This window comes from Hermetia illucens, chromosome 4, assembly GCF_905115235.1.
Source record: "Hermetia illucens chromosome 4, iHerIll2.2.curated.20191125, whole genome shotgun sequence".
Taxonomy (NCBI): Eukaryota; Metazoa; Arthropoda; class Insecta; order Diptera; family Stratiomyidae; genus Hermetia; species Hermetia illucens.
The window spans coordinates 168,736,861-168,758,315 of NC_051852.1; the positions used below are offsets into that span (position 1 = coordinate 168,736,861).

General features: G+C 43.3%; 1 protein-coding gene across 1 annotated transcript in view; it reads left to right on the forward strand.

The window, feature by feature from the left end:
• LOC119654466 (protein gooseberry-neuro) overlaps positions 1-21,455 on the forward strand; it is a 155,699-nt gene that overhangs the window by 40,476 nt on the left and 93,768 nt on the right. The window contains exon 3 of the mRNA XM_038059883.1: positions 5-116. Within this exon, the coding sequence (XP_037915811.1) occupies positions 5-116 (112 nt within the window). The remainder of the gene's footprint in view (positions 1-4; positions 117-21,455) is intronic.

Below are 21,455 nucleotides of genomic sequence, written 5' to 3' on the forward strand. Positions count from 1 at the left end.
ACAGGAGGGCATACCTGATCCACCATCCACGTCGTCCATCAGCCGGTTGCTGCGGGGCTCGGAACGTCGCGATGATGATGGTCGAAAGGATTATAGTATTCACGGAATCTTAGGTGGTAAGTAGGTCTAATGGTACTATAATATTATATGAACTTAAGATTGTTCTGTTTTTGGATTGGTTTTCGAGTATAACTAATAGATATGTAGATAGGCTTTTGCTTTATAAGAACAGAGGGTCTACAGAGAGTGATTTGGATGTTTAGTTTTGCCTCAAGAGTGTAATTATAAAATGATGAGTATAATTCTAAAATTTTGTTTCACCGAAAAAGATTTTCAACCCCCACCTGAGCAATATCCATTTTGCTAATGGATTAAATCTCAACTTAAAGATTCGTGTACCTCATTATCATCTAAATATATATATGTTTGACAATATCTTCTAAACGCAGCAAGTTAGTTAGTTTAGGTAACTGGGGGGAGTCGCAGCTCCGAGCACTCAGGCCATTATTAGGCCCATTGTACTATCCCCGTAAGTAGCCTATTCAATGGTTTCCCGCCTACGGTGTTCGCAGGCTTTAGCGAATCTGAGAACATTCTCAAGAGGCAGAGAGTGTGCAGATTCCTCATTGAAGGAAACCTTGCCAAGGTGTCTTCATCTGAGATCTGAGGATGCCGGGCAGCTGCATAAAAAGTGCAGGGCCATCTCCTCCTCCTCCTCACATTGGCTGCACACAGCCGAAACCCCCCTACCCCAATCTTTTCCATATGGTAGTTTAAGGGGCAGTGTCCCGTCAAAAGCCCTACTAGGGTTTTCATGTCCCACTTCTTAAGGGACAACAAAAATGCCGCTCTAGTGGCCCCAGGCTCTTTCACAAGGATTTTCGCTTGCCGGCAAGAGTCCAAATTTCTCCACTCGGTTGCGTGAATCCTTGCAATTTCACCCTTCAGAGTAGACTTGACAGTAGATGGTCGGATTCCAAGAGCTGGTTCTGGCCGCACCATTGTGGATCCAGACCCTCGGCGAGCCAGTCTGTCAGCCTCCTCATTATCGGCGATGTTAGAGTGCCCCGGCATCCACATCAGGAATGTTTCGTTCAGTCGGCCAAGTTTCAGCAACACTTGATGACAACTCCACACCAACTGGCTTGATATGTTGTTGCCATTTGGTGCTGATAATGCCGCCCGACTGTCGGAACAGATTCGAATGGTGCGACCCCTCCATTTTTGTCGCAGACATTCTTCTGCTGCTAATGCAATGGCATATATCTCCGCCTGGAATATGATCGCCATTTTTCCGAGGGGTCGGGCCAGTTCTATAATCGGATTCTCCGAGAACACACCTGCACCCGATCCATCCTCCATGACTGACCCGTCGGTGAAGATTATTAGGTCTGTAATCTGAAAAGACTCATGGCCACTTGTCGACCATTCTTCTCTTTCGGTGATTACGACAGTGTATGTCTTTTCAAAGACGAATCTGGAAACCATATGATCGGTCGGCATCAGGGCTACCGGATATTTTTCAAGGAATTTCCAGATAGACGCATGCCCGTTGGATTGGCCGCCTTTCCACGCCCCAATGGTATCGAGCCTATATGCGTCGTTGGCCGCTTTCCGTTTCACCTCCAAGTGAATGGAGGGTAAATTTAGGATAGCTTCAAGTGCCGCAGTCGGCGTAGTACTCATTGCTCCAGTAATACTTAGGCAACCAAGTCTCTGAATCTGCGTTAGCAGCTTCCTGCTGTTAGCAAAGTTCAGTCTTGGCCACCAGACGAAGCATGCATACATCAAAATGGGTTTTATTATGGATTTATACATCCAATATATCCGTTTAGGTGAAAGTCCCCAGGTCTTACCTATCGCATTCCTACAGCACCAGAGCAATCTGCAGGATTTCTGATATTGTTCCTGGATATGATGCTTCCACGTTAACTTGGAGTCGAAATGTACTCCTAAGTACTTGACTGTTTGTGCCAGCTGGATTTCCGCCCCCCACCTGACGTTCCTAGTGAACATAACTAGTCCAGTCTTCCTAGCATTCACCGTGAGTCCATTGCGGAGACACCAGCTGTGGATTACATGCAGAGTTGCATTCAAGCGGTCACATACGGTGTCCGCAAACTTGCCGGTAATTATTACGGCTAAGTCGTCCGCAAATGCTTGCGCGAAGACTTTTTTGTCCTCCAGGAGCCACAGCAGGGTATCCATCACCAAGAGCCATAACAGTGGAAAGAGAACCCCTCCCTGTGGGCAGCGCCTGAGACATCCTGCTTCAATAGACTTCTGGCCGACCGATATGTGGATTTTTCTCCACTCTAGCATGTGAAGGATCCAACTGATTAGCAGCGGTTCGATTCCATGCTGTCTTGCCGCATCACAAATTGCCGCGAATGAGGCATAATTGAAGGCACCTTTGATGTCCATGAATGCGCCTAAGGCGTATTGTTTTCGGACATCGCCTTCTCAATTTTTGCCGTAAGTTCATGGAGTGCTGTCTCCGTGGATTTGCCTTTCTGGTAGGCGTGTTGCCTATGGTGAAGTGGCCACTTAGGAATGTGTGTATCCCTTATGAACCGATCTACTAGTCTTTCTAGTCCTTTTAGCAGAAAGGACGTTAGGCTGATCAGTCGAAAGCTTTTTGCGTCCGTGTAGGTGGGTTTTCCTGGTTTGGGAATGAACAACACCTTCACATCCCGCCATTTAATTGGAATATAAGCATGTGCTAGGCATGCGCGATATATATTCCGAATGTGTAGACCCAGGGCATCCATTCCTTCTATTACTAGCGCAGGGATGATGCCATCCGGACCTGCCCATTTCACTCGCTCCAGTGATACTACTTTGCATGTCAGATTCCAGTCTCTCGGTTGAGGGCTGTATGCACCTGTTGGCCCCGAGATTAGATTTTGGATGCTGCCTGGGAAGTGTACTTCAAGCAAATGATTTGCCGTTTCATCATCGCTTTCTGTGTACTCCCCATTCTGTAAACGTAAATAACCCAGTTTCTGGCTACGTTCTTTGACCAAAATCCGCTTCAGTTTTGAGGTTGCCTCAAGAGAGTTAGTCTCCTCGCAAAAGCGTCTCCAAGATGATCGTTTAGCCGATCTTATGGCCTCTTCTTTAGAGCCTTCTGTGCCTCTTTATAGCGATTCCAACTAGTGCTTGATTCACCCTTCAGAGCACGATTAAGGAGCATCCTTGTCGTTCTCCTCTGTTTTGCCAAATCCGAGTTCCACCATGGTGTTTTACCCTTCTTTGGCATCTTGAGTGGACAGCTTTCTTCGAAAGCTTCTCTCATGCTAGTTATGATCATCTGGGTTGTCTTCTCAATTCCAGGAATGGATTTGTGACTCGGGTGCTCAATTCTATTTGATATATTACCCAATCTGTTTTTCTCGGATTCCGAAATGGAGTGCATCCATGCCCATAACGAAATCAATGCGTCTGTGATCCGAGAGTGTGATATCGTTTGATACTCTCCACTCTCCGATCAGAGCCGCAATGTCAGGAGATGCCACCGTGATGACGATGACCTCTCGCCTGACCACGTTGAAGAAAGTGGGTTCATTACCCACATTTAGGATCTGTAAATCGGTACCCACTAGATACTCCAGTAGTCTCGATCCTCTTGCATTGATGTTCGAACTTCCCCAGCATATGTGGTGAGCGTTGACATCACATCCTGCTATTACCCCCATGCCTCTACTTTTGGCATATGGGATAGCTCTGATGAATGTTCCCCTGGGAACGTCTTCTGCGTCGTAGGGGAAATATGCAGAGCACCATAGTACATATCTCTTTATCTCCCTGTTGACTTTTTGTGGTTAGCTTAGCCGATGTGGTGTCGCCATCACATAGGTCGTTAACCAGGTTTGGCTGGAAGTCTTTCGAGACTACCATGCAGGTGCGGGGTCGATCGCTTCCATTGGCATATAATAGGTCAGCATGTTGGAAGTTTAGGCCCCTGACTGCCCCACCAACTACCCACGGTTCTTGTATGAGGTGTATAAATGTCTTGCAGCTATTGATCCGACGACTGATAAGTACAGTTGCCGCTTTACAATGCTGCAAATTTACTTGGGAAATGTGGCACCTCATCTACGTTTCAGATGTAAATGCCGGGGGCTGCATGTCCCCTTCAATGGTTTTAGGAGCCGACACTTGTAATGTGATGGTCCCCAGCCCATAGTAGAGGCGGCAACCCGATTTTTCCCCGCCGATAGTGAGAAAAGTTCCCGGCCTATCGGTTCTCTCTCCTGTTTTGCTGCCTAGCAGCATCCAGGTGGAAGTGTTAAGGTTGTTTTGTACACCAAGCTGTTCCAGAACCCCAACACCATTTTCCTCTTCTTCTGAAAGCCAGAGAAAGCACTTTTTGATCGATGGAAGCTCAGGACCCTTTTCAAGGTTAGTCGCGCACCCTCCCACACATCGTTAAGGGAGGAGCAATACTGCCTGAGTCGCTCGCTCGTGTCTTCGTCGGTAAAGTTCAACCGTAACATTTTACGGTATACACCTACCGACTCAAAGCAAAGCTTAATGCCTTGCGCGGACGCAGTCCTTACAGCTAGGAGGAGTTTCCTCCTAAGTTGTTCGCACTGCTCAGTATCGTAGCCGGATGGATTAGAGTCGTCATATAGGACCCATCTATCGGCTTCGATAGCCTTGACTGCAAATGAAGGCCTAGCCGTTGCCGGCCGAGCCCTCTTTGCTACCTTTTGTGTAGAATAGTTAGGATCGTCCGAGGACCGCTGCCGCTTCGGTTTCCCCTTAGCCGCAGGTGCCCCGAACGCTCCTTTCCCCTCAACCTTGGCAAAGCTCTTTGGTTGTGCGTTGCCCGGAGGCGGTTTGCCCGAAGGCGGTTTGCCGGAGGCGGTTTGCCCGAAGGCAGTTTGCCCGAAGGCGGTTTGCCCGGAGGCAGTTTGCCCGAAAGCGGTTTGCCCGGAGGCTGTTTGCCCTAAGGCGGTTTCCTCGAAGGCAGTTTGCTGTCCGTGGACAGGTGCTTACCCATGGGCAAGACTTTAGCCTCAGCAGGTGGCGCCGATTGGAGCCTGGGGTCAGGAGTACTGACAGAAGGGGCCTGCTTCGGTTCGTCCGTTAAGGACTGGGCCCCAATTGAATTGGTTCCCACTTGAATAAATGGGGAATCTGAGACTAGACTCAGGTTCTCCATCGATGAGCTCAGGGTTGCCCCTTCACTCGGGGTTGGATCGTCACGATCGAAGTTTAACTGTGTTTGCTTAATAGGTTTTGTTGTGTTTTTTTGTTTTTTCATAGTTGGCTGCCATGGCCTCAATTTTTCCGGGGAAAGTAAGTCGATCTCGGCAGAGCCGAGACAAGGCTAGTTGAAACTGGGGGTCGCTTGGTACCCAAAGTTCACCGTTTACGGCCACATCTTAACCCCTGTGACCATTCAGCGCTCGGCACGGTAGTCACACCTTGATTTGGGGTTTTCATTACCGCTTGGCGTCAGGTGTTCCGTTTCCTGGAGGATCTTCCTTACTGAGCTCCCTCACCCCGACAAGGTAGGTAATCGTCGAGGGAGCAAAGAGGTGCACCACGCCTACAGGCATTTGTTTCCGGTTTGACGAAATGCTCTTTAGCTCTTTCCGGGTGTTCCCTAGAGTCCACGGCGACAAGACTTCCGAGATGCTTTCTACTCCTGATTTAATTTTGTATATCACCTCATAGTGCCTCTGTCTATGGTGCAGCCAAGTAAATGCAACAACATTACTAACATCATCGCGTTACTTAACATCACCACATTATCTAACATCATTGCTTTACAAAAGTGTTGGTGATATTGCTCCTGTAATGGTTAATGCTTTGCAACGTGATATTAAACTACAAAACATCACCTAACATTATCACTCCTCGTGTTACAAGGGGCGATGTCAGTTGTTGAATCCGAGCTGATACCGACGCCCATTATCGCTTGCGAATCCATGATACTTAAGATTGTTTGTTGTTTTTGCTGACTTTGGGCTGACATCGGGTTATCTTTGGACTAACTTTCGGCTAGAAAATGATTTCGGATACATATGAATGTGGGTATGCAGATTCGTAGCTTTAAGTAATTGATTTTAATGTTATCCCTTGCTAACGAATGAATATCGGTTGCTGATTAGGTTGGTTAGGTTGAGGTGACTGTCGAGTGGCGATGTCGACTATCGGTTGGAAATCTTTTTTTTGATTGATTTTGATTTTGTGCTCAAGCAAGATAACTACTAAATGAAGTAATGTTCGTTCGTAAAAATCATGATTCCCTGCTCGTTCTAATATCTTACATTCTTTTGGGATCTTTTGTTTTTTCCTCTCTTACATGAAAGGTTCATTCATTTTTCATTGATAGATAACATTTATGTTATGCAATAAAAGCAGTGGAAATCACTTTAATGATAAGCAATCTTTGGTAAGTGTTCATATATGATGTTGATGGTATATCATCACATGCACGGCTAGGATAAAGGAAGGTGATGTTTGTGATATCACTTTGTATTTTTTAATACCACTTTTTCAAAAAGTGGTACGATATCCCATTACCTACTAAGGTAATGTTTCGCGCACCTCAAGTTTGTCGATATAACTGCTTCTCACCTCATGACACAGGTTAACAATGCGAATAAATTGATCAGTAGTTTGGACATTTTCGAAATTTTTTCACCGGCCTGGACTGTTAAAGCCCCATACTGAGGTTCTAATCCACATATCCCATTGGTTGACAATGGACAAATCCCAATAATAGGTTGCTTGATGACATTATTCTTCATTTTCCGCGTCATAACCCTAGTCAATCCATTGCTTCCAGGATAAGCTGCCATAGTTCTTCCTAGAAACCAATGACCAGACGATCAACTCAAATAGAGATTCTTCCATCAAAAAGTGCTCATGAGTCAACCCAATAGAGTCATGTGCTCAATGGTGTCAAAGGCCTCGAGTTCTGTACTAAGAGCGTGAACATGCTTTCCAAGGATATAGGTTTCCTTCCAAGCTTTCTTACAGCGATTTGTCTGTCAATAATGCAGTATATTGCCGAATTGCGTCATCGTTGTCATTAGCGCATTGTCGGTGATCTATTCTAAGTTGACTTTGAATAGGAAACAGTTCCTTGCTAGATGCTACCGTACCCTAATATTCTAACGAGCTCATTAATGTCCAACGGCACCTTAGTTTCCCAGTCTGAATCAAAAATGGATCTTAGCTGATTACCGTAATTCGCAATCCATACCCCATAAGTTAAAACCTCCTTTTCAAAGCACTTTGATGAGGTCCTGTTGGAGTGCCTGCCAAGATATCATCCACGTAAACCTTTTATCAGCACTTGGTAAGATGGTAGAGGTCTGCATCATCTGTCAGTTGATATAGAGTCCGAATTTCTAAATAAGGAGCGCTGTCATACTTTATTCTGGTTAATTTGAAGAGTTTATATGGTCCGTTGGATGGCTTTTTCACACTATTCGTTGAAAATGCTGACCTTGAGAGTGTACCAATATTTATTGGTAGATCTTCTCTATATCAACTGCCATCCCAGTTATGTTCCCCACTCCATCAGTATCCGGATAATGCTGTTTTGGACACGATATACCATTGAGTGATTATTCTGACAGTGTTTTTTGCCACGCGTCGAATACAACTCGAAGTTTTGTATGGTACGTACTGGTTCCTCAAGGCTTCGTTGTTTGTCACCTCCTTTTCCATTTGCGCAAATTGAAAATATGCTCGTTTCTGAGAATTGGTTTTTCCAACCATGCAGAGCACTTTGTTTTACCAGGAGGCGGACAATGAACCTCCCAGCATTATCTCGTCTGATGGTTTGTTGATGGCATTCCACGGCTGATTTGTTGTCGCAGTTACAGACAGTTCTCTTGTTTGTCGCTGATCTTCCAACATTTTTTAACCAGTAGTCTCTTCCGTGTCCACCAATGAATCCATGCCCGGCTGTAAATCCTGGCAACATGATGTCATTGTCAGTATCTGGTCCAACAAAATGTCAATCCTTTTTGGTCGTCCGCACATGGAGTCAGCTAAGTTTTCGATGAACAGTGTCACTGGAGGTTTAATTGTAGACTGACGATCGCTGAACGTAGGGGGGATTGGAGTGTGTCTGGCATTTGGTTAGAAAATTAATGTCGTGAAGAACGGGGACAGCGTCAACGCGGGGAATTTGACAGGTCTTCGTTCTTGTAGATCTTGGAGCACTGGCAGAGGATCTTCCGTTCTCTCAGCCAAGACCTCCCTATTTGGGACGGTGAACTATCGGACCAGAAAATGAAAAGTGAGAGAGGTGTGATAAGCTATTTGTAACAGAACAGCTTAATTTTTGGGGGCGTTGGGGCGTTTCATTTTATTGTAAGACGGGATACAGGGATTTGCAGGCACCATGTGCACGGTTCAGTCTCTTCGAAATATAAGATTAGTAAGAAATATATTAGTTCATGGTCACCCCTAAGTGGTTGACTTCGTTCACAGTGGGAATGGGCGTGTCACGGATTTTGAGGGAAAGGACGGCCTCGTTATTTTTGGCGTGATCTTCATGTTGCTGCGAAACACAATTGTTTCACATTTCTGAGAATTAAGGAATAATTTCCAAAAAGGGAAGTATCTATAAAGCTCGTCCAAACAGGAATTCAGACAACTTTCGCCGAGGGAAAAAGTTTAGTAGATATGTAAAAGATCAGGTCGTCCGCGTATTATATGACTTTGATGGGATTAGGGTCGTGACTCGGTTTACGTAGGTCAGCGGTGAACAGGGAAAACAAGGTGGTGGTTGAAAGGACTGAACCCCGGGAAATGCCTGCTGGACATATGTATAGGGATGATAGGTCTTGTAGGATGTTGACTTGAGATTTCTGTCCATCTAGAAAGCTAAGGATTAGTTGACAGAACTGCGGATGGAATTTGAGAATTTTAGAAAGGTTTTTAACCTAACCGTATTGCCATACGGGGTCAAAAGCTTTTCTTAGGTTTAGGAAGCAAGCAATGGTTGAAGTCTTCTGGTCAACACCGAGAAATATGTGCGTTTTAAAGACAAGAAACCCGTGCTGGACCGAGTGAATTGAAAGTCGGGAAGTGTGCAATTGAGTCAATGATTTATCGATAATGGAATTGACGTTCCGCTCGAAAATGTTGGGGTAAGATTTAGAGGGCTTTCATTTGTTCGAGATGGGTGTTATACGAGCACTCTTCCAATCAGTGGGGAAATTCGGAGTTAAGGAGGCAGTGGTTAATAATTGAGGTGGCTTAAAACCCATTTTTGTAGGACTATGGATGGGATTTATCAGCACCATGATCGATGCCGTGATCATGTTCGGTGTGACAAAATGGTTGGGTGGGATGTTCTCCCGGCGATCTGGATGATTGAGGGGACGAGTGAAAAGGTCTTGTGTAGTTTGAGTGCAGTCCAAAGATGAGGTCTAAGTCGGGAAATTGATTCGTTGAATTCGGTTTCGAAAACAGTCGTGGACTGTGCTTGCAGGAAGTGCTTTGCTTGGAAGTTAGCCTTTTCAGGCAGGGAGAGGGTTTGGAGTAGGATTGGGACTTGTTGGGTTGTTTTGCTCAGGCGAGGACAAGTTTTTTGATTTCCCTGAACATTCGATTCGATATTGTGGAGGCATTTGTGAAGGTTGTCGGTATATAAGGTTAAAATCCTTGCTGAATCAGTTTAGTATACTGACGAACTCTTCGGTCGATGGTACGATTTGAAGAAGCCAGGGATGATACTGGCCTAGCCACAATAATACAATTTAAGAAGAAAAAAATCAAGGTCTACCAAGGAAGAAGTTTCAAGTGAAAGTTCAACCACAAGGGCTTAGTGAGCACAATGGTAGAACTTCCAGTAACAGGATGTCTTCATTGTGTCTGCATAGGCAAGGATGGTGAAAGCTGATCATCATTCCAAAGGCTTTGAAATTATTAAGGAATATCATAGTATCAGGAGGTACCTTAGTGTATGTTGCATTCCATGTTTACAACGGAACCCGAACTAATGATTAGGAATGATATTTTCGAGATTAAAATGTTGGACAAGTCCAGCTGTCCAAACTCTCTCAAAAAGTTTTCTCAGGTTGGGAAGTAGGTAAATGGGTCTGAAATTGTTTGGTTCGGAGAAGCTGCCTTTTTTCGGATTTGCAATCATTTTTGCATTTCCAAGTAGATGGAAAATAGCGATTTTTAACGCAGTTATTAAAAACTGCTAAAGGAATTTTTAGGGAAATTTTTGATGAAGAAATCTCCTAAGGTCCGGCCTATTTTGAGTTGAGGAAGACTTATAAAATGTTGCGAATCCACAAGTTTGACTACGGTGTCCGTAGCCGAAAAAGTCACTAACCCCCTTTAGGCAAGTTTTGGATTGTCAGTTCGACAGTTGGAGTTAAGATCGGGCCGTTTCGAAACGGAGCTGAGTCTGAGGTATTGAGCTGGGTCTCAAATCATTCTGTGAGAACTTGTGCTTTTCTAGTTTCCACTGCAGACAGGTTCTCTGTTATTAGTAAGAACGAAGTTTTATATTTATTTTAGGCCCGGGTTTTATGTCCTATAATTTCCAGATTGATGGATGGATGGCGAGAAAAGATCGTGAATTCACTTTATCAGGGTTTCCTCATTTATATTGGTAGGTGCTGCCCCAATAGGTTTGCGTTTTTCTGCAATCGAGGAAGACATATTTTGCCTTTAACTAGAGATTGCCGAAGACTTTCAAATCATGGCCCAGTTGCTAAGTTTTAGAGCTACATTTGATGTAAAAGAAGGAGTTAGAAGGTTTTCAATCGCGATCCCCTGAAATAGATATTCCTTTCGAACTAAATGAGTCTTCCCAGAATTTTTATTGTTCCAGGTTATGTTATATCCAGTGTAGTTTACATTATGCCTACTGTTAAGGTGAGTCTTCGATATGCAGTAAAAGTTTGTCATTGAGCGTTTGAGGTCCAAAGCGCTGAGTTAAATGTGGGAATACTTAACTCAATAACTTAAGGATAAGCTCGTTACTGGGCGCAGAAATGAGATGATCAACGAATTCTCGGAAGTTACTTGTTGATTGCTTTAGGGGGCTGGGCTGCTCAAGCTCTATAATAGTTGTCCAACCATCGTTTACCTGAAGTTTGTTGGTTGCCTTTCGTTCTCTGGCAACCTCCCATGAGGCTATCATTTCTTTTTACGACGCGATACTTTGCAGAGTGCGCAATTTGGCTGTAGTTGTAGCAATTCGGAACTTCCATCATAGGTCTTGAGTATTTTCCACGTGGACGGCTCTTTGTGCACTCTACGCGTCTATCAAGCAATTTTGGGTGGTTTGTCCGAAGTGTGACAATTATAATAATGCACTTGCTTCACAAGTTTCACCTATTCCAGAGTAAGCTTTTAGTGAAGAATGTACTTCTCCTTGAAAACTTTATTTTTGGGAGGTTCAAAATTGACTATAGTAAGGAGTCAAAAATTCTCCCTGCGGAGGGCTCGATCTTCCCTGGTCATAAAATTGGAAACCGAGTGAACCCTGTGGGTGCCCTAAGCTGAGATCTGCCATAATTTCTCCGGGTGAGTTTCCGCGTGAAGTCCACTGATAATTATGAACTGAGTCCTAAGGGATAGAGGGGTCATTATAATAGCGTTAAGCCCTTGCTCTTTGATGAACGAGAAAGTTTTTTCGTTGTCCTCTGTGGATTCGCAAAAATTAGGGTTCACCTTAGAGTTTTTTAAGGTCTTGTCCTTCAGCGGTTTTCAGTAAATTCGAAGCATTAATATTATATGTAATCAAGAGAAGGGAACTTTTCCTTTTTTGACTCTGAGGCACTGAGAGCAGCAGAAACATTGACACTTAACACACGGGGAGCATTTTCACTTTTAGGCTAACCTGTTTTTGTTCTTCTTATTCCGCGCGACAGACGAAGTTGAAAGGTTCATTTTGTTGCTATTCGTCAACTACCTAAAGGAACATCTTTTTCGCCGCTTCTGGTGCCTCGTTTGATTCACCTGCTGGCTCTTCCTGAGATGGCCGAGTTTGGTTAACGCGACTCGGACAGTAGAGGGAAGTCTTCAGGTATTTCCGCTGTCTTCGTCAGCGTTGCAATGTGCTGTTCCTTGTGCATAGCGCAGCACGGGAAATATTTTCTACGTCATAGATAGCAGGGACTTCAAGGTATCCCTATGTCCGCTTTTCGGTTTGTCAGCGACTCCATTTGAGTGCGCTAGTCCTCATTTGGCCGCAGGCTCCATCACTGGACTTATTTGGAATTATTTGCTGGGGTGAATTGAAACCATCGTTAGTATCATTATCGGATGCCATAGGTAACACCGACCTTACATCATTCTCGGAACTATTGGATATCGCCCTCGTTTGATCCCTTCCTAGTTTTATTTATTTATTTACATTTATTTATTTAATTAACGGACAACAAACAGAAAGAATTCCAATTAATTATTGTCCTCAGGAGGAGGAGAAAGCAAAAAACTTATCCTACGTTCAAAACTACTTAAAGTAGGGAAGTCAAAAGGACCAAGCTGTTTTGCATTATAATTTCGGCAAAGCCTGGGAATCGGGGAATGAAAATAGACTTCGAGCTCCGCGAAAGGCACGTTGAAAATATCTGCGTTACGTGTGTTATAAGACGCAGGACGGCAGGTGATCTCGTCAGCGGCGGAGCAGCCCATCAAGCCCGAGGAAAGTTTAAAGAATATGCATAGATCCAGATAGGATCTACGCTGTTGTAAGAAGGGAAGGTTTAGAAAGCGGAGGTGGGAGGGGGAATCCACACGAGGGAAGCTTTTCTTAAAGGAGAGAGAACGGGTGAATTTACGTTGTACATTTTCAAGGGCAAGACAATCACAGTTACGAGTGGGTGACCAGATCACGGAGCAATACTCGAGGGTATTCCTTACGAGGGAATTGAAGAGAGCTAAGGAGGGTTGGATGGAGTCAAAATCAGAGGAGGAGCGAAGAATAAAGCCTGACAATTTTGCTGCTTGATTGATGACATCGAGGCAATGGGTGTCAAAGCGGAGCTTATTGTCGAAAGTGACTCCGAGGTCTTGAGTGGAATTTAAGCAGGATAAGGAATGTCCGTCAAGCGAGTAGGAGAAAGAAGTGGGTGAGGATTTTAGGGAGTAGCACATAGAGTGACACTTTCTGACGTTTAGCGCTAAACCATTAGTCGAGCAACAACGAACCAGAGTGTCCAGGTTATTCTGAAGGGAAACACAGTCCATAGGCGACGATATAGCGGAAAACAGCTTAAGGTCGTCTGCATAGAGCAAACAGGGACAAGTAAGGAGGGGAGGGAGGTCGTTAATAAAAAATAAAAATAGCAAAGGACCCAGAATAGACCCCTGTGGGATGCCAAAAGAGGGGGAGAAGGAGCGGGAAGTACAGCCGTCAAAAGAGACGCGGCAGGATCGGTTGGAAAGGTAAGAAGCAAGCCATAAAACAAGTGGTATGGGAACGTTTAGGGACGAGAGTTTGGATAGAAGTATCTTGTGATTTACAGTGTCGAAGGCTTTCGCGAAGTCAGTGTAAATGGTATGCACTTCTTGCCGTGAATTTAGACATTTGGCGACAAAGTTGGTAAAGTCAAGCTGGTTGGAGGCAGTGGACCTACGTTTAATGAAGCCGTGTTGTTCTTTCATTATGTGTTGGCCAAAGTGGGCGGACAACCAGTCGCTGACATATCTTTCCAGGATTTTGGAACAGGAGGAGAGGAGGGAAATGGGACGGTAATTCTCGGCAAGCGAACGATCGCCACTTTTGTAAATGGGGATAATGAGAGCCTCTTTCCACAAGCTGGGAAAATGGTTCTCTTCAAGGCTTTTGTTGAAAATAAGAGATAGGGGAAGGGAGATGGACTTATCAGTTTTGATCAAAAAGAGGTTTGGAAAACCATCGTAGCCAGGTCCGACCTTGGCATCAAGTTCGCCAATGAGGTATTCGACAAGGATAGGAGTAAGAAGGGGAATGGTAGGCGATGCGGAGTAGGCTACATCTACTATCGGGAGGGATTCGGAGGAAGGAGGAGGAACACAGACCGACGAAAAGTAGCGGCAGAGTAAATCACAAGATCGTTGGGGAGAGTTAGCAGAGAAGCCAGAGAATTTAATGGCCGGAGGGGATAACTGGGCGGGGCAGCGGGAGTTGCGAATGTGGGACCAGAAAGGTTTCAGATTTCCGCGCTTTAGTGAGTCTTCCACGTTGGACAAATATTCGTGTCTGGACTTACGTATTAAAGATTTGACCGAGGAACGAAGGGATTTGAAAAAAACTAAGTCAGCAACGTTTCTGGAAGACAGGAACTTCTTTCTCGCAGTCTGTTTTTGACGTAGTTTTTTGTGAATTTCAGTGGTGAACCAGACGGGGTAAGACCGTAAGCACTTAGGAGAGGAGGGAACGTAACAAGGAAGAAGATCAGATAATATTTTGTAGAAAGTGTTGAGTGCTTGGTTACATGTAAATGGAGAGAGCAGGGGGATCCAGTTGATTGACGCCAGGGCTGAGTTCAGACCTTCGAAGTTCGCCTTACGAAAGTTGAACTTGGTAGGCTTCCGAGCGACAGGAGAGTGGAGTCGGGATATCTGAACATCGAACTCGAGAGCAGGATGATGGGCGTCGGGGGCAATGTAAGACGGAGCATGAAGGGATTGGGAAAGATAACGTACAGGAAGGTTAGAGAGGACAAGGTCAAGAGTGCGATCTAATAGGTTTCTAGAAAAGTTAAATTGGAGAACTCCACAGGTGTACAGTGTAAAGTTGATAGAGGAAGAGAAGGGTGGGTCGAGTTATTAGGGAGGGAGGGAAGGCCAGGTGTAACGGGCTAGGAGAGCATAGGAAGATTAAAGTCACCACAGAGGATGAAAGGAAGTGAGGGAAACAAAACGGTTAGGGCCTCTGATAATCTGTCGAAGAATTCCTCGTACAGAGAAGGCGGGCTTAAGCAGGGAAAATATACACACGATATGATAAAGGGACATATGTTTGGCGAAAGGACACGTATGGTAACAGAATCGTAGGAGGAGGAGGAGGAGGAGGAGGAAAAGATGATTTCGGCACGGAGAGGGGACTTAACAGCTATTAGAGCACCCCCGCCAGTTGTCTTGCCAAGCGCAACGCAATCTCTGTCACAACGAAACACAGAGTAACCTTCGAGGAGCTCAGAATCTAAAATCCTGTCATCCAGTCACACTTAGGACCGCTTTTCGCCATACCCATGATTTGGAATTGTTAATACCTATCTTAAGCATTTGACAGACACTGTCGGTTAACAGTGATCGCGAGAACTTCGCACTGGATAGGCTCAGGTACAGTTGGGGGTAGTCCACTTCTTTGGATGCGGAGGGCATTGTGCGAGATTTTCTCTAGCAAGAATACATCAGTAACACTGCGGAGACAGGTGTTGACGAACATTTGGAGTTTTTGAGTGACAGTGGTGATCACGTATCTAGCGCTGTCAATGCGCAGGGTGACATCATATGAAGAGGATGGAAATTACTAGCGTCGTCTTGCAGAAATGTACGCTTGTTGTTCAATCTATTAAAATTCAAAGTTGGTGGGCAGTTACCTGATGCAAGGAGGCAACTTTGCCTACCAAAAGTTTTCAGATTAAAAAGTGTTCCCAGAGGCAATGCCACTTCTTGTCAATGTAACCTTTGTAGAGAATAACAGGAGGCTCGAAAGATACGAGATCAGTTGGTGATTGTTACCACATTAGAACACATTCCCTGTTCTCCTGTGCACGTTACTTTCATGGTCTTTCAAAAGTCAAATCACCTCTGAGTAATCGTGTATTTTTCTAATCCCTAAATGTTGCTCTTGTCCGACTACTGTGTAGTTCTCAAATTGAAATGATCTTGATTAATGATTAAATCACTTAATTTGAAAATAAATTATCATTAAGAACGTGACAATGATCAACTGAGAATAAGATGGTCATTAGATCTCATGCAATTGCAATTTGAGCCTCACAACACGGTCGTAACAATAATCCGGCCAATCCGCTGGAAACTTTGGTACGAATAGCGTTTTGTTTACATAGTAAATCCTAACAAATTTATCTATCATTAAATATTAATTTTAATTCGGTTCAGCTTTATTGACGCACCGATCGTCACGGTGATACCAAAGGCTAGGCACTAGGTAGGTAGCCTGAAGCTCGGATTGATGATTATACGGCGGCGGGTTGATCACCTGCTGAAACGCATTTAAATGTGTGGATAACACAAAGCCGATAAAATGGGAGAAAAAATGAATCTTTAGTGGTCTTTTCTTCCCTCTCAACGGTATTGGAAACGAAATGATCGAAATTAATAATATCTTGGATTCTTAATCGCCAGATCACTGATCTTGTCTTCACCATCTTTTGTATGATTCATATTTAAATTTTAGTTTGTTATAATTCTATCCTTTTTGAATTCACTTTGAAGTCAAGCCGTCGTTTAAATAAATGGCTACGGCCTGTTGTATTGATTGTCGGCTTTTTTGAGTTTGAGGCAAACCTTTTAGGAAAATTGACAATCGCCACACTTCATGAAATTGATACAGGTGATGATGGAGGAATCAAACTGAAGATTGGAATTGGTAGGCAAATGTGAAAGTGGGACAGTAATGGTGGTACAGAATGGAAGAATTTGGGGTCAGAATTTTTGTTATCGCATGAATAAAATGCAGACAATTTAAATGTCCAATGTAAGTCATCATTGGAACTTCAAGCTCAAAACTTTTACGAGATTGGTGAGTACATTTCTGGTTCAGAATCTCTAATCGCTTTTGACCTTTCCAGGTGAAACTGCTTAAAAAATTATTCGGTCAACCTCAATATTTGAGCCCCTTGCTTCCTTGGCAACAGTTGTAAACCCGATTTTATCATGTTTATAGTTCAGCAATCATTGTATTACCTGAACATGTACAAATACCTCCAACCATGAATTGAACCACCCAAAACGATATTTTTCGTCCATTGATCAGCGATTATGTAGCCATGACTAGATTTTGGGCTGATTTTGATCAAATCAATGGAGTACTATGATTAGGAGTATTATTCAGCTCCATTCTCTATTCTTAGCATGTTCCTTTTAAAGACCAACATTTCCTAGCGAGTTGAGAATCACCAAACATGAAAAGTATGAACAATTGTGAAATGTCATTGTGGAACCTTATGAGGTAGACCAATATCGGGTGAGTATCGGTCCAGACTCTCAAAGTGATGATGGACGTAATGATGAATAATGATTGTGTGGTGCGATGATTGGTGAATAATATGGTTTGTGACTTGAAGTTTGCGTTCAAAACAGGTTGCAGTGATTCAGCAATAATTGCAATGAAGCGCGTTGGAGATTATGGTCCATGAAGCACTTCAACAAGCAAATAATAGTTGGGTAACCTTTGCGATGACCAATTGATTATACCAAACTGAGTAGTTGTGGAAAATATTATGAATGGTGATATATCTCGTGGGCAAACTGCGTTGATCATCATTAACGTAAATTTGCATACCGATTATAATCTTTAATATAAATATTTTGATTATCTTCAAAAACTTAAATTTACTGTATCAAAATTTACCATTATTTCATTAAATTTGCAATGCAAATTAAGTGAACATTTTTTAATAGTTTTTATTAACGTTTTTTTCCATATTAAAGCTCCAAAGCGCCTTTCAATAATTTGCTTGGAAAAACTTGAATGAAGTCCGTTTATTGTCCATCTATGTTTTTCAGTTCCCTTTTTTTGTCGCCGATTTTTATTATGAATATATTTTCATATTCATGATTCATATATCGGATTCCATTTGCCTAAAACCACCCGCACGTTTTGAACTCTCCATACAAAAAGGATCAGCTCTATCCCATTTTAGACTTGTCTTCCCAATGTCCTTTTATTTTGTGCGGAACTTTAACTCTAGTTTGCGCTATTAATTGTCGTAAGGGTATTGACCGCCTTGTGCTCAATCTGCTTCAGTAGCTGGGACATATTTGACACAGCAACTATTGTGATAACTTTATGAACTACGAGAGCGTCAAAAGGTCATCCTAATTGACCGATCTCCCAAGAGGGCAGAGCTATACTCTGAAAGGTTGCCGAAATTCACAGTAAAGATCCGTCTGAAAGTTCTGAAGCTCCGCTGAAGTGTTGGATTGTCACGTATTATTCATATGTCATCTGTCGAAATTTCACTTGTCATTACACCGATGCGTGATATCGGGACATAAAAAATGTTGCTGTTGTAGGTTTTAGCTGTCCCACGACGTCCCAGCAGGCTGACAGGCGGAGTTAACTTCGTTAGAACTCTGGCCACGATGATCGTACGTGGGCCATCTTTATCCCATTCAGTTCAGCAGAGAGCACCGTCGTTGCTTGCATCGTGTTGCCAGCTTTGCCGGGAGGGCGGTCGGAGACTACCGACTAGCTGGAGGCCACAGCCGATGTTGCTGCATAAGTTCATGAGTTATATTATTTCATTTTGGATTTTAACTACCCAACCGTTTCTGTTCCCATTCCTTCTCTGCCCTGACCCACTCCAGACCAGCAGGTTTCCCACTCTCCTTTCCACCTCATAGATCTTGAAGTTATTAAAGGCTTTCTAGAAATTCATATAAGTTACCGATAGATCATTTTTAGCCATGGAATTGTCTATAACCAAACTATAAGAGTAGGGAGCAGATTTTTTTAGCTTTATCAGCGCCTTTCTGAACTTTTTGGGGGTTCGTCCGCCAGATCATGAGCAACATGTTGCGGTGAAGACTTAGTTAAACGTAGGCACCTTTTCAACTGAAATGCCACAATAGTGGCTATTCTGTTGGCCAAGTATTTGGGTATCAAGAGCTTGGATGCAGCAGCATAATCAAGCACTGATCTCACAATTGTCCTAAACAGTTTTACGACTCTCTCAGGGGGATTATGTTGCAAAGTTTACTACCCTCGAAGCCTGTTCCACCTTTATGATTGTATTATTGACGTGATCTTCCAGGGATAGGGATTTCGTAACTGTCCTGTCGAGAAATGTAATCTCTAGTACCTGTGTTAAAGGGGTCTGATGTACCAAAATTTTACATGGTTTGCCATTATTTCTCTTAAAAGCAATAACACTAAACTTGTTTCTACTGGCTGGGAATTTCAGGGTGTTACCTTTATTCACAAAAAGTCAAACGGTTTTTGTAGTAGCCTATTCAAATGATCATCTCCTGTCCCGATAGCAAGGATGATAAAGCCATCCGCGTATGGGTAGATGCCAGTTGAGTTATTGAGTTTGGAATGAAGCGAGGTTTCTGAGTAAGACCACTCATACATCTTCAGCTCCCTGTATTCCAGAAAGAGCAGGGTCCAAGAGTATCTGTCAGATGGTATGTTTTTTTCTCTCATAGTTTCGGCAAGAAAGAGTAGGTCCATTTTTTCGTACGCTTTGCTGATATCAAAAGACATAGCTTTCACGATTCTGCCCTTACTCTTGGCTACAGAAATTTTCAGTAGCAAGTCGTTTAAGCACGTCGTGGTCAATTTCCCTTTTCTGTGCACATAGCAATGCTCCGCAAGCACGTTTTTTTGTTTTTAGGAAGAAGGAAAGTCTTTTTTTGACCATATCGTTAAGAATTTTGGCGAAAATGTAAAGATAGGTCTGATGTTCATGGTATTGTTCAGATCGATGTCGTTTTTGGGTATTGGAATAATCTTTATTGTCCTCCATTCTTGTTGTGGTTGAAGGGCCCTCCAAATTAAACTCGCTCAGAAAGTGTAATTTGGTTTCTTCATTCAGCCAGTTTAGATAAGAGTAAAGTATCTTATCATTCCCTGGAGCGGACTGTCTCTTGTGCTTAGCAAGAATTTTGTTGAGATCATCCGTATTGAAGTCCGCATGGAAATAGAAGGCGTAAGGTGTTGTATCTGGGGGACAGATCTTTTGTCATAGTTACCTTCCATTTCTTTGAGAAATTTTTGTTTTTTGTTTTTATCTCATGATGTAAGTTGTCTGGACTCTTCCTGAAAGTTTCTGAACCCCCTGATCTTTAGCCAGAACTGTTTGCTGTCGATTTGGTTCGACATTTCTTCCCATAATTTATCACAGAAGTTTCTTTTCGCACTACTGATTTCCTCCTTCCATCGTTTGGTTGCCTGTCTAGCCCTAAGGAAATTGGAGGTATTTATCTGAAAGCTCTCATCGCTTCCATTTTTCCCTTAAATGAGATTCTAGGTCATTATTCCACCAAGCCTTGGACCTCGTGGTTCTCCTAACTTTGTAAGTCGCCAACTTGATGTGCTCCTGCATTTGAACCGTGAAATTACTAAGCTTTCCTAAATTTGATGTTACCTACTCTGAAGACATCTTTACGCTTGACATCCAAGCTCTGTATTAAAATAGGTTTGTTATTACTATTCAAGTAGGATATGTCAAGTGTTTCCCAGTTCCAGAACGTGTCTACTATATTGGCAAATAAATCGACGTTATAATCATGTTGGGTTTATGATTTATTGTTCATACAATTAGTTTTTCATGTTCAGTATCAAAATTGGGTTTTCTAAAGGTTATTCCGTTGCGAAAAGCGAGCGCCACTCCGCCATATCCATCATACCTCAATCTGGACACTAAGTAGTATCCTGTTATAACCTTGGAAACCGGAGTAAAGTGAATATCATTGGTTTCTATCGACACTATGTCGATGCTGTTCAAATTATAAAATCTGGTAGCCTCACCTTTACAATTAACTATGTTTTGCACGTTATGTTGCAAGATCCTAACCATCTGTGTCCATTAGTAGATATTTGCTTCACCTGTTTAAAAGTCCTGTAAGTTGTAACGCGGTTCCTTTTCTTCACAGCCGTACTGTGCTTTCCTTAATCCTTGAGGATGTTGTCTACATCTACTCTTGAGTTCATTTGGTTTGGGAAAAGCCATATTGTGTTCGACCAATTGTCGATCGGTTTGTAACAATTTCTGATTGTGTTAGACGCTTCCTTGATGATGATATTCTTTACGGCGGCAATCTTAATAGCTTTTTATACTCTGTCCAGCTAGGGATGTCCCCATTCCTTGCATTATGTTCCAGGCTTCCACACAAGACACATTCTTAGTGCAGTCTGCACCATCGCAATCTTGGGGCGAGTCACAGTTTAAGCATTTGCTTTTGGACGCTTTACAATGCCCATAGTTGTAGCACTGTCTTTCCCACATTCTACTTTGAAATATATTTTCCCAATTATAACTGATACCGGCAGCGATTTTCCCAGGAAGGTTAATTTTACATTGCCCGTATTTATGATACTTTGGTCTCCTTGTTGGGCTTTGATTACTTTTACGTTGGACTCTGAGGCTTGAATGATTCTCTCTTCCGTCTGATTGAGTGATGTCATAGCGGCATGTCACACTAAACGGTACGAAGGGCCTAGGCCGCGTTCTTTGATCCGCGGATGCGTTATGAAACGATTAGCAGGGTGGGCCTTTTTGCTGTATTGTTTCAGTATTTGCCGGCGAGCCTTCATGGCTAAGTTTGTA